This window comes from Alexandromys fortis, unplaced genomic scaffold (assembly GCF_014885135.2).
Source record: "Alexandromys fortis isolate MF-2015 unplaced genomic scaffold, M_Fortis_MF-2015_v1.1 scaffold_90, whole genome shotgun sequence".
Taxonomy (NCBI): domain Eukaryota; kingdom Metazoa; phylum Chordata; class Mammalia; order Rodentia; family Cricetidae; genus Alexandromys; species Alexandromys fortis.
Genome location: NW_026067985.1, coordinates 6,201,293 through 6,213,560, shown reverse-complemented (window position 1 = coordinate 6,213,560; position 12,268 = coordinate 6,201,293). Strand labels below are relative to the sequence as shown.

The window sequence follows — 12,268 nt, the reverse complement described above, 5'->3', positions numbered from 1 at the left end:
CTGCTGGATACCAGTATCACCCCCTCACCATGTGAACATCAAGCCTATGGGCTTAATCCTGCATCCTTCTGTGGTTGGAGGGTAGTGAGGGCCCCCTGTTGAGAAAGATAAAATGAAGCCCATAGCTTCTCCAGCTACAGGAGGGGAGGTACTGAGGTTCCAGCTTTGGGAGGAGGACAGGGACACATGTCCTGTGTCTTCCCCATAGTAAGAGAACACCATGGTGTACTGCTGGTAATAGCTCTGTATCTTCCTCCGAAAGGCCAGAGCCTGGACTGTGGAACTTGGCTCACACCGGGCAGTGAGAGGTGTCCAGCTGTCTTCTGGCCCTTGTAGTAGTTTCCTTCCTGAAGCTGGTGTCCTGAGCAGGGCGAGGTGGTGACCTCCTGGAAAGAAGCATGTTAGAAAGGGGAATGCTGGGCCCATGGCCCCTCTGAAGTCTGAACTGCTCAGCTGAAATAAGTGTGAACAGGGCTGTGACAAGGGGGTCTCTGTTGAATAGACATTCTTTCCTGCTGACAGTACGGAGGGGCATAGGGAGCCAACAGTGGCCTATAGTTCTACCTCTGTGAGACCAGAAGAGTTTCAGCAGTCAATGGTGAGTTTTGACGCCTCATGGGTGCAAAGGGACAGTTCGTTCCCAGTCTAATTCCTCCTAGCAAGGACCAAGGTTCTCTCCCTGCTCTTAGTTAGGAAGCATGGCTACTAAGACCATTTTGGCAGCCCTGGAATGGGCAGAGCTTAGGAGCAGTGACCATATCCAGAGCCTAACCACAAGCACACCTACCTCCAGTTGCCCGGCCAGTACAGCCTCCTGCCAGTGCTTGCCACTGACACTGTGGTGACCGGTCAATGTCCACGGGTGTCAGTGACTGCAAATAGAGTAAGATGAGTCACTGTGTCCTGAGGCCTCTGTCTGTGAAGACATTGGCCATGTTCATACAACTCTCCTGCCTTGTGTCATAGAAACCCTGGCTTTTAGCTGCAAGTACCCAGGCCACATTTTCCAGCTCTGACCACCAGGGAGGATAACAGAGGCAAACAATTCTGAAGGCCAGTGACTGCACATCTGTCTTCCTCCTCACCAGCTGGGCCACAACACAGTGAGGCCAGCCCTCTTGTACTAGCAAAGACGCTTGGAAGTGTTCCCTAAAATTCAAGATATTAAGAGTGTTTGGTTTTGTTAGCCATGCAGCGTGGTCTGCACTCTGCTGCAACTCCGACACTGTAGCCACAGATGGTCTCAGACAACAGGTATGGCTGTACGCTGACAAAACTTTATTTATAAAACAAATGAAGGGCCAGGAGGATCATCTGACGATGCCCACTGCATACATGGTAGAGCAACAAGAGACTTACTTCCCAGACTGAGACTCACGCCCCACGACTGCCAGGCTGATCCTCAGGAAGAAAGGTGCAGGTGTTGTTTACTGGGTCTGTCTGTCCGTGTGATCTCTCCCCATTGCCTCGTTACCAAAGCACAAGGGGCCACTCTCTGAATTTGCCTTAGATTATGTTGAGGTTGAGCAGGTGAGCGAGGGGCAGCTGGGCTAGGAGGCCTGACTGAACCTGCTAGGAGGGCAGGGTGCTTGGCATGAGGACGCACCTGCCTTCAGCACTCTTTCCATATGGGTTATGTACAGGGTTAGTACATGCGTGGAGGCTGTCCTCGCAGTCAGCTGGGGAACACTGTAGAAAAGGCACATGATTTGGTATGGGTGTGCACTGTCCTCAGATGTCCTCCCTTAGGCAGAGCTACCTGTCCCAGGAAAGTCTGGTTCCTAAAGCAAACTGAAGCTGTTGCTCCCAGGCCTCCTCTGCTGTTCCAGGTGGCAGGGCCCAGCCCTGAGGTATACAGGGCCCACATTGCTCTGGGTCTGTGGGGGTGGGCGAGAAGTTTCCATCCTGGCTCCAGTCCAGGATCCCCTGAGTCCTGCAGCACTCAAGAGTCTGTGGGCCCGAGTGTGTGGAGGTGGGGTGGGGCAGAGGTCAGTGCCTGGCAGGTTTGATCCAGTTCCGGATCATCCACTTCTGCCCTGAGCAGCGCTGCACCACCAACCGCAGCCCGAAGTTGGCATCTTTAGACATCTCCACCTCCAGACACCGGCCTGTGTCTCGGCTTACAATGGGCCCACTCTGTAAGACAGGAGAGACAGAGTTAGCTTGGGAGTCCAGGATGCATTCCTGATGGGGGCGATCCCAGCCCACTCTGGTCCTTACACTATCACCATGAAGACCTAGGGACCTGTCTCCTTAGATTATGTGAATTTCTTCTTGCCCACTTCAGGTGGGCTAGCAGTTCTGTTCAATTCTCTGGGTTTCAAAGACGTTCCATGAATATATCTAGAGCCTCTAAGACTGTTGTTTTCCTAGGTTCTCTTTGGCCCCCTTAATTATTTGGTATATCTATGGTCCCCAAACCTTATGGGCCTTGGCTCAAGCCTGGTGACTTTGGAGCCATTTCAGCAGGTTCTTCCATGCTGGCCCTCCCTGTCCACCTAGCCAGTCTCCTGGGAACCTTAGCCCTCATTGACTCAGCAAGCAACAGCAGCAGCTCATCCTTACAGCCAGAGTAGCTAGAATCCACTCTTCCTACAAATTGCCCCTCTGTGTGGGATCCCTGGAGGCTGGGGGCCAGGAGACAATCAGAGGATATGTGATCCATAGAGGCTGCTGAGTGGATTGGGGTGTAAGGAAGGGATAGTGAGACGGGCTGGACCTGAATCAGGACCCAGACACCCATAGGAGTGGGGCTTGAGGTAAGTGAGGGGGAGCAGGGCGATGGTCAGCATCAGAACCCTGAGGAGCTCCAGTGGCCAGGGCTAGTCTTACTCCATCCTCTCTGCCTGAGTCCAGTGCTGGAGCAGGCAAGGCTGTGCCTCCCTTTCTCTTCCTGTGTGACTCTAGTCCATTCTTCTCAGCTTTCTGTGCCACAGGGCATAAGGTGGTCATTCCTGACTATCAACAGGATTTCACCGAGAAGCGCCCAGCAGTGCACGCCTCTGGGCTTGCCTGTGAGGGTGTTTGCGGACGAGGGCAGCCAGCATATACCCATCCCATGGGCTGGGGGCGAACATGGGATAATAGAGGGAAAGGAAGAAGTCAGGTGGCATAGGTTCTTCCCTTCCTATCACGATGTGAGCTGCCCTATGGCAAATCTCCTGAAATCATAAGCACAAGTTAAGTCTTTCCTTAACTGTTTCTCTCAGTCTTTGCCACAGCCATGAAGTCTGACTTTGCAGGGCTGTCAGCCCATTCACTGACCTGAGTAAAGTCCCATAGCCTCTGTGTAGGCCTGGCTACATCCTCACACTTCTTCAGGGTGGGCATGCGCCCCCGGCCATCATCGACCAGACACTTGGAGTCTGGCAGAAAGGCGGTAGAGCCCAGGGGGCCTAGCTGCAGGAGGCCGTCAGCACTGTAGCGCACCAGCTGGGGAGACAGTGGGAGCTGTGAGCATAACTGAGGTTCAAGCTCAAGGTAACACATCCTGTCTGTGCCCGGGCCCACAACGTTCCTCTCTAGCAGGAGAACATGGTGTTGCTGCGGCCATGTCCACCATGACATGAACACTTTGTCAGATGCTCAGGTCCCACTAGCACACACTCACTCCTCTTGGACCTGGGAAAATGGTGCGAGCCAGGGACTGAGTCACAAGTGTTGACAAGATTGGAGGGAAAGCATTTACAACTCCACTGATAGCCCCCTCCGCCCTCAGTCGGAGGCCATTGTGCTGAAAACCAACTGGGAAAGGCCAGAAAAGCTTAACTCTCCCAGAGGCCACTACAGTGGGTGGCACGGGGGACAGTAATCTCCCACTCACTGGGCCACTGTGTCAAAGCAGGTACCTTGCAGCTTGAAATTAAGAAGCACCCAGCAGATACTTGCTATCTCTATCCATGTTGGAGGCACCAAAACCATGGACTCACAGAAGTCCAGGTCTACCCAGATGTGTTCATGAACGAGGCTCAGGTTCAGAGAAGACAGGTCTACGGAGCTCAGCACTTGCTGGGGAGGTATCATTATCAGTAGCAGAGAATAGGATTCACTTGTGGCTGGGATTAGCCACATAGAGAGATGAACAACCCCAGCCCTAAACTGCAAAGGGCACTTAAATCTGGCAATCCTGTCTCAAAACGATCCAGGCTTGCAAGCACAGCTAACAAGAACAGGATGGAACACAACTTGTTCCTCCATCGTGTCTAGACCAGGCAACACTCTATCATGGTTTCCACTAATCTACAAGACCACCCGAGAAAAGACACGCTGCCTCTGTCCCATTTAACTGATCCAGAAACCAAGGCAGGGGGCCAGTTCATGACTTGCCAAGGCTCAATTGACCCAATGGGCTTGTTTTAACTTAATGGCACCAACTGCCTTCAGAGTCCCAAGCTGCTTCATACTCTTCCAAACTTGGTCCCAACAGCCAAGGGATTCTCCATGACCCATCCCAATGCCTGTCTTCCCTTTACTTTGGGAGGTCTAGGTGCTACCTACCTGTGAGGACATGCCGTGGCAGGGGTAAAGGATGGCCCGGTCATCATCTTCTGCCCCCTGGTCCAAGCAATACCCACTGGCTTTACTGTTTCTCACCTATATCCAGAAGCAACAGAGACACTGCAGGTCACTGAGGAGGGTCCCAAGGCTGGAGGGAACACTCCCAGGAACTCTCCCACTCTGTCTCCCACTTAGGAGCAGAGGTCACCACTGGGTAGCTGGCTGTGGGCTACCTGTGATGAGACAGGTATGAACTTCACGTCCAGAATTCCCCACTTGGGATAAAACCCTGGGGCTTGGCATCGGCCTGGGGCAGGGCAGGAGGTATGGTGTAGTGTGGGAGCAAGAGGGAGGAGGTGGAAACGATGACCACGTGAAGGGAGTCTAGTTCCCTAGCAGCCTGGGAAGACATGACTATGCTTGTCACACAGACATTCTGTGAGTATGTGGAAAGCTAGCTGGCCTCCAGCAGGCGAGGCTGGATTTGGTCAATAGGATGGCTTGTGTTACTAGCTTAGGGTCTTTCCTGTGCTAGTATCTCCTCCCATGCAGATTCAGAGACTGTTTTGCCTCCAACACACTTTGGCCAAGGACTGAAATAAAAGTGATTGTGTATACTGAGCTCAGGAGACAGTTGCTGGTCCCCCCAAAGTACACATTGGACCCCTCGCTCCAGTTCCCAGCTGGTGGAGGAGTGATAAGACCCAATCATCAGTCAAATAATCTCTAATCTATGTAGCCAGGGCACCCACTTTGCAGCCCCCAGGAGCAGTGGTGAACTTAGACTCTGACTCCAGAGTTATATTCTGTTTTACCCTACTGGGTTTCAGGCTGTGGAGTTTTCAATAAGTCAGTCACAGAGCACACACCCCTAAAAGGACAGGAAAAGTCCTAGGGTCACAGCATCTAGAGTTGGGTATGGATCCCGCAGTGGGCAGAAGTAGGAGGGGCAACACAGCAGAACAGAGAGACAGCTGCTTCCCTCTCCAACCACTTCTGGGAAAGCTCTGTGCACACAAACTGGATCTGACTAAAGGGTGACCCTGCTCTAGGGATGGATGGGTCTGCAAGGACTACCCACAAGGCCCCTTGGCCATACCCTGGGTGCTGTCCCAGAGCAGTATGTATACCACCTCCCTCTCTAGGGAAGCTGGGCTGTCCTCATGCGGTTGAGAAGCTGGGACAAAAAGCTCCCCTCTTCCTGCCTGTTCTGTGGTGGGATACCTCAGATTCCAGACCTGGGCCAAAGTCAGAACACAGGGCCTTTTCCCTGGTTTTAGAGAGGGCTCTGTGCACAGATGTGCACTCTGAAGCTCAGGGCAACACATACTGAGCTCAGGAGACAGTTGCTGTCTCAAGTGCTCGTGCTTCTGCATATGCTTAGAATGCACGCGTTGTGGTGGGAATGTAGCTATGTGGCATTAGTGAAAGTGAGTGTTTGGGGAGCTCCATGTATGTGAACAGTAACAGCATGCACCTGTGACCTGTGTGTGTGCACATATACCCATAGAAGCAGACATGTTTCGGTATGTATTTATATGGCCTCATGCACAGGTATGCACGTGATGATGACCACAGGCTATATGCATGTATACACATAAATTCATGTATTCATGCATGTATGAATACACATTCATGTGTAATAATGCATCCATGCACACATGCATTTTGATATGAATGAATGTGAATATATACACAGATGTGTGCAGATGTGAGATGGGCCTGCAAGTTTATGCATTTGTCAGCATGTGTGTGATCGCATGTCTACATACGCATGTGTAAGCACGTGTGGATATATCTATTTTGGAATATTTCTTTTTATAATTTATATAATTTATGTATTTTTGATAGATGAAGTGGTGCACACTTTTAATCCTAGCAGGAGGATCTCTGTAATTTTGATACCAGTATGGTCTACATCAAAATGTCTACAGAATAGCTAGGGACTCTGTCTCCAAAAAACCCAATTAATTAATTAGTATTTATCTTGTGTGTGGCTGTATACTTGTCATGGAGTGCATGTGGAAGTCAGAGGACAACTGAGGGCGTTGGCTTTCTGCTCCTACCATGTGGGTCCCAGGGATCAAACTCAAGGGCTCAGGCTTAGCAGCAAGCATCTTCCTCTGCTGAGCCATCTCGCAGATCCATTTATTTGGGTATATTCCTGCATGCAAACGTGCAGGCATGTTTCCATGTGAACCCAACAGTGGTGCTTCTCATGAACACAGTATACCCATGTCATTTGGAGCCTCGATGTCCAAGAATGTGCCTGATAATACACATTTATGCAGGTGAGTTCCTGGTGTTAGGACACAGGACGCTGGGTATAAAAGGCCTGGGGCACAGGTGCTGGGGTGCTGGGCGAGAAGATCATGAGCCCAGCAGGGCCCTGGTGTAGAGGCGGTACCTCTCCGTACGTGAGCGTGTTGTTGTAGATCCTCATCTCAGGGTACACGTTCTCCAGATACCACTTAAAGCTGCGGCATTTTAACTTCTGGCGCAGGGCCAGTCTCTCGGACACATCCCCAAAGTCAACTCCTGGGTTCTGTGGGGCACAGCATGCAGGAGAGCGTAAGAGTTGCAGATCCATACTACCCTATGATTTCCCACGTCAGGGACTCCAGGGGCCTAGGTTCACCATCCTTAAGAGTGGCCCTGGCTGCAGCCTTGGGCCACCATGGTCTCATCTTGACCTCCTGACCTGGAACTCACAGAGGGTTCTGGCTGTGGGTACAGACATGGCCTGTCCACGGCTGCCCTACTTTGGGGAAGAGACCTCTGCTCTGTTCTTCCTGCCTGATCTGTGTTGGATTTGCCTGTGCTTCAGTGACACTCATAATGGGGCCCTGGACCACAGTGTTTCAGTCAAACTGAGTTTGATTTCTAGGGGGTTGCCACCATGACTGAGCCCCAGATGCAGAATTTCAGCAAGCTACGAGGACAGCTACCCTTGGTAGAATGTCATGTGTTAATACTAGGAAGGCTCAAAAAGGGACCACATGGATCTCCACCCTGGCTAAGCCTACACTGCAGCTCCACTGAGTTCATGGTCTTTCTAGGGAACTGTGAAACCTGAGTTGCTGTGGAGTTTAGTGCCCTGTGTAGGCCCTGAGCCATCAGAATATGAGGTGGATTGGGAGCTGCCCCATCCATGGCCCTCCACCGGTCTAGGGGTAGAGCAGGTTCAGGCCTGGGCTAGTTTGAGACCCGATATTTTTCATGTGTGGTCTTGGAACAGTCTCTTAACCTCACTACTAGCCTTGTTTTGAGGATTCAATTAGTTGTAGTACTACTCCTGACTGAGGAACATGTATTTCCCTCCACTGAGTGGATCTGGGGCTGGCGAATCTCATGTGTGGTCGGCTGTGATGTCCTATGTTCCTTTGCAATGTTAACAGAGGTATAGTTCTGGATTCTCCTAATCACCTTGTGTTATAGACAACGGGATTCTCAGGTTGTGCCTCTACTCTACTATCCATCTAATGGGGTCTGATCCGTGAGGCTGGAGGGAAGCCTGGAAGGGGACTTTGCAGGTCCCGAGTTAAGGTGGTCAGTCCTGTGCATCTCAGCAGGGTTGTAAGGAAGGGAGGTGGTCCAGTCCATGTGCTTATCCAAAGGCCAGGTGTGCAGGCTCAGTGACGGAGAGACAATTTAGGATGATGAAGAGAGACACTTAAAAAGGCTAAGTTGGCCAGGCATCAGTGACCCAAGCACAAGGGAGGAAGAGGAAGACTATTGTGAGTCAAGGCCAACTGGGGCTGCAGAATGAGACCCCACTTAAAATGAACATATTAATACAAGAAATCTCACATGTGCCCTGAATCAGGATAGAAGGCCTGGTTCTACTATGGGACAAGAGAAAAAAAGAGGCTATTTGCAAAAGGCTGGACCAGCTGGAGAAAGCAGCACTGGGGTGGAGGTTAGGGCACACCTGACCTTTACCGACAACCTTTGGTGGCTACCTGTAAATTACCTATGGTGAGGGGAAGGGTGTGGCCGCTGTGGCTGGATCAGTGAGAAGCCCTTTCCTAAATGACCCACCACGCAGGGGGGAGGCTGCCTGGAAGTGGCCCAGTGTTCCCGAGTCCCTCACTCCAATCCCCTCCCTCGGGCCTACGAGCGTCCCTGTATCTGCCCCCCCCCCCCACCAGGTACCCGCCTTACTGTCATGGGGATATTCCATGCCATGTACACATGGGACTTGAAGTCATCCATCCACACCTCGGCAGCCCTCAGCGCATTGCGCTTGGCGTAGTAGTCGATGTCATTGTTGTATGGCTTCTTGGTGCGCTCGATGTGGGCCACACGGGAGCACGGGAGCACCTCCATGCTGCCGCCACACTGCCACACCTGGGGCAAGACGATTGGACCTGGTTAGATGCCGAGGAGCCCACCTGACACGCCAGGTAACCCAGCATACCGCAGGAGGACAACTGGTCCAGTCGAGTCTGGAGCTCCGAGGGGCCTGGATATGTTGGGTTTGTCAGAAGAAAGTGTCTAAGAAGAAGCAGGGACTAGGGGCTGTATCCACCGGGACTTGGGCAAGAGGCTGCCTCCCCTTTGGGATTTCCTGTCATGCCTGATTTTTCTTCCATGTTATAGGACTGTGGATTTGAATGCCACCCACCCGACTCAGAGCTCTGGGTAGGGACTCTCAACCACCTCCCTAGCCCAGTTGCCAGAATCAACCTATAGCTGATTTGGGTTGACTAAAAAAAAAGGACCAGTTGCCCAACAGCAACTGAATTGGAACCTCCAACCCCTGACCCCGGCTCATTTTTAGACGCTTTCTTCCCAGTATCTGGTGTTATTTTGACAGCCTGTGAAAATACTAAGTGAGGGGACTGGGCTACAGGAAGTAAGTCACTAGGGTGAAGGCTGCTTCCTGTTGCACTCTGCTTCCTAATCAACCATGATGGGAACAACCACCTCATGTTCCTACCACAGATACACCTGCTTCTGCTGCCATGCCCTCCCAGCCATGGCAGACTGAGACTCTAAAACTGCACACCCAGGTAAAAGTCTCCTTACTTGAGCTATTGTTGATGCTTCAGTCCCAGAGAAGCGAAGCACACACACAGCCTCTGATACCCTACGCAAACGCATGATCCCAGTAGAAAACAGAATATCCTGCTTTCTCAGAAAACAAACACTGAAGCCCCTCATCTGCGGCTCTGCAGTAGAAATTGATTTCACACTCTGGTTCCCAAGCGCAGGCTTTGCTCCAGCCATTTCAATTATGTTTGGCTCTCTCCAGCCGTAGGGAAAATCTCCATGAGATAGCAAGTGGCTCAGTGCCTTCTCTCTGCCCGGGAATGGGATGTTTGACCAAGTGTTCTCAGAGTGTCCTGGGTAAGAGCGCTGATACTCCGGCATAAGAAGGCCAGAGAAGATGCAGACTGGGAGAGGAGTGCATGCTCAGCCTGTCCCTAGGGCTGCTCCGCATCATGGCAACATTTTGAACTGGGACTTGCACCCATAGATCCCTGACACGGACCTTGGGGCTTCTCAGCATCCATCACTGTGAGTGGCTTCCTAGGTCCACCTAGGTCTTGCTGGTCTGTTTCTCTGGACAACTCTGGTCAGTCCCCCTTTTTGTCCTGTGCCAGTCCCTGCTCCCATCAAAACAGTGTTCTGTGACCCACACAAACACATAACATCGCATGAATTCAACCACAACAGATGCAAGGGGATTGTAAATTTTTTTTTGAGACGGGTTTCTCTGTGTAACTATCCTGGAGCTCTTTTGTAGACCAGAATCTCAAATTCACAAATCTGCATCTGCTTCTACCTCCCCAGTGCTGGGATTAAAGATGTGTATCACCATGTCCAGCATAATGGAGGTTTTTTTTTTTTAATAACAAGTTTCACAGGCATAGTGACAATGCCTGAGAGAAGTACCTTGAAGGAGGAGGTGGGCTCATCACCTTGAAGGAGGAGGTGGGCCCATCACCCACGGCCTCAGTCATTCACCTCCACTGCTGAGGACCTAAGCTCAGTGAGGCTGAGCAGCACACTGGGAATAATGTTGCTTGCCTTATGAACAGGGAGACACAGGAAGGCACCTAGGGCATGATGTGCCTCCTGGCAAGGATCTGTTTCCTGTGACCTACTTCCTCCAGCATGGCCCTGCCTCATGACCTAAAGTTCCCACCTCCCCAAAGAGCACCACTAGCTGGGGATCAAGTCTTCGATATACAAACCTTTGGGGGACATTCCATTTTCAAACCATGACACAGGAATGAAAACAAGAGAATAGCCAAGACATTCTAGACAGATAATAACTAGACATAAAGTATTTTACAAAATACTTTAAAATGAGGTAACGGTTGAAAGTAGAAAGCTCAAAACAAGTACTACATATATATAGATACACACATATATACACAAACATACACATGTGCCACTCACATATACATATATATGTTCATACTATTCACACAACAATATATGCGTACACACAACACACCAACACACACTGACACATAAATACACACATCAACACATACTTGCACGCACATACACACATAGTACATGACAGAGGCTGTTGTTCTTGTGACAAAGATAGGAAGGACCTCCATTTTACAGCCGCTTAGAGGCAATTACGAGGCCACTTCTTTACAAGCACGCACTGTACACTGACCAGATCTTAGAGTGGAAACTTTGTGCCAACAGAAAACACCAGGAAAAGCCCTGTGCCTAGAATGACAGCCAAATGCCACAGGAAGGAGCTTCCCAACCACACAAGGAGCTGATATCCCTGAGGGCAGAACAACTCTTCAACCAGCCAGAGAAGGAGCAGCAAGTAAGAAAAGCCAGCCAGGGAGAGAAAAACATATGGTGAACACATGGACACAGCATTCACGCTCATTCAAAACCACAGAGCTACATCCGTAGTGTCTGTTATATTTGTAGAAATTAAAAAAAGACAGTTGATCAGCCCCCGCATGCCACAAGGCCTGGACAATGACCTCTCTCAGGCATCACTGACAAAAAAAGTCCACATACACTATACTCACATATACACACTTACAGAAACCACACAAACATGCACACATAACACATTCCGCATAACACATAACACAGGTACACAATAGCACACATGTACACACACATATATCATATACATGTGCATATACCACACTCACATTACACATATATATATACATACACACATATTGCATACATACACATATGCACAAAGGCCACGCTATACACTGTATATATGCACACATATACATACATACACCACATGCAGGCAAGAGACATATCACACATGTATAAATACAACACATATATGCACACATACTGCACTCATCCCACACGTGCATACACCATACTCACATAGACATATAGATTATATATTTACATGTATGTATACATATATACACCACACATATACATACACAGAAATATATGCACACACATATACATGTACCACACACCACATTAATATACATGCATTCATAGATACACACATACATATACTCACATTGAAATATACCACACATATATATCCTTTGGGGGAGGAGGAAAAAGGCCTAGCATTTTATCAAAAGCTGTATAAACACAAGCCTCGTCTCACTGGTAGACTTCATTTCCAGAGCTATGTGGGTATTCAGACCAGGCCATCACTTTATGTCTGATGACACAGAGAAGCCACAAGTGCCTGCCAGGTAGTTACCGGAGCCCATGAGTCTGAGGATGTAAAAGAAGAGGAAGGCCGAGAGGTGGTGGTGCACGCCTTTAATCCCAGTTCTCAGGAGGCAGA

At 50.1% G+C, this 12,268-nt stretch overlaps 1 protein-coding gene across 1 annotated transcript in view; it reads right to left on the bottom strand.

Moving 5' to 3' along the window:
* Positions 1-1,373: 1,373 nt before the first annotated feature.
* Galnt9 (polypeptide N-acetylgalactosaminyltransferase 9) overlaps positions 1,374-12,268 on the bottom strand; it is a 72,253-nt gene continuing 61,358 nt past the window's right edge. The window contains exons 7-11 of the mRNA XM_050159034.1: positions 8,662-8,847; positions 6,905-7,042; positions 4,498-4,593; positions 3,265-3,432; positions 1,374-2,136 (exon numbers count right to left, since the gene is read on the bottom strand). Of these exons, the coding sequence (XP_050014991.1) occupies positions 1,990-2,136; positions 3,265-3,432; positions 4,498-4,593; positions 6,905-7,042; positions 8,662-8,847 (735 nt within the window). The 3' untranslated portion in view covers positions 1,374-1,989. The remainder of the gene's footprint in view (positions 2,137-3,264; positions 3,433-4,497; positions 4,594-6,904; positions 7,043-8,661; positions 8,848-12,268) is intronic.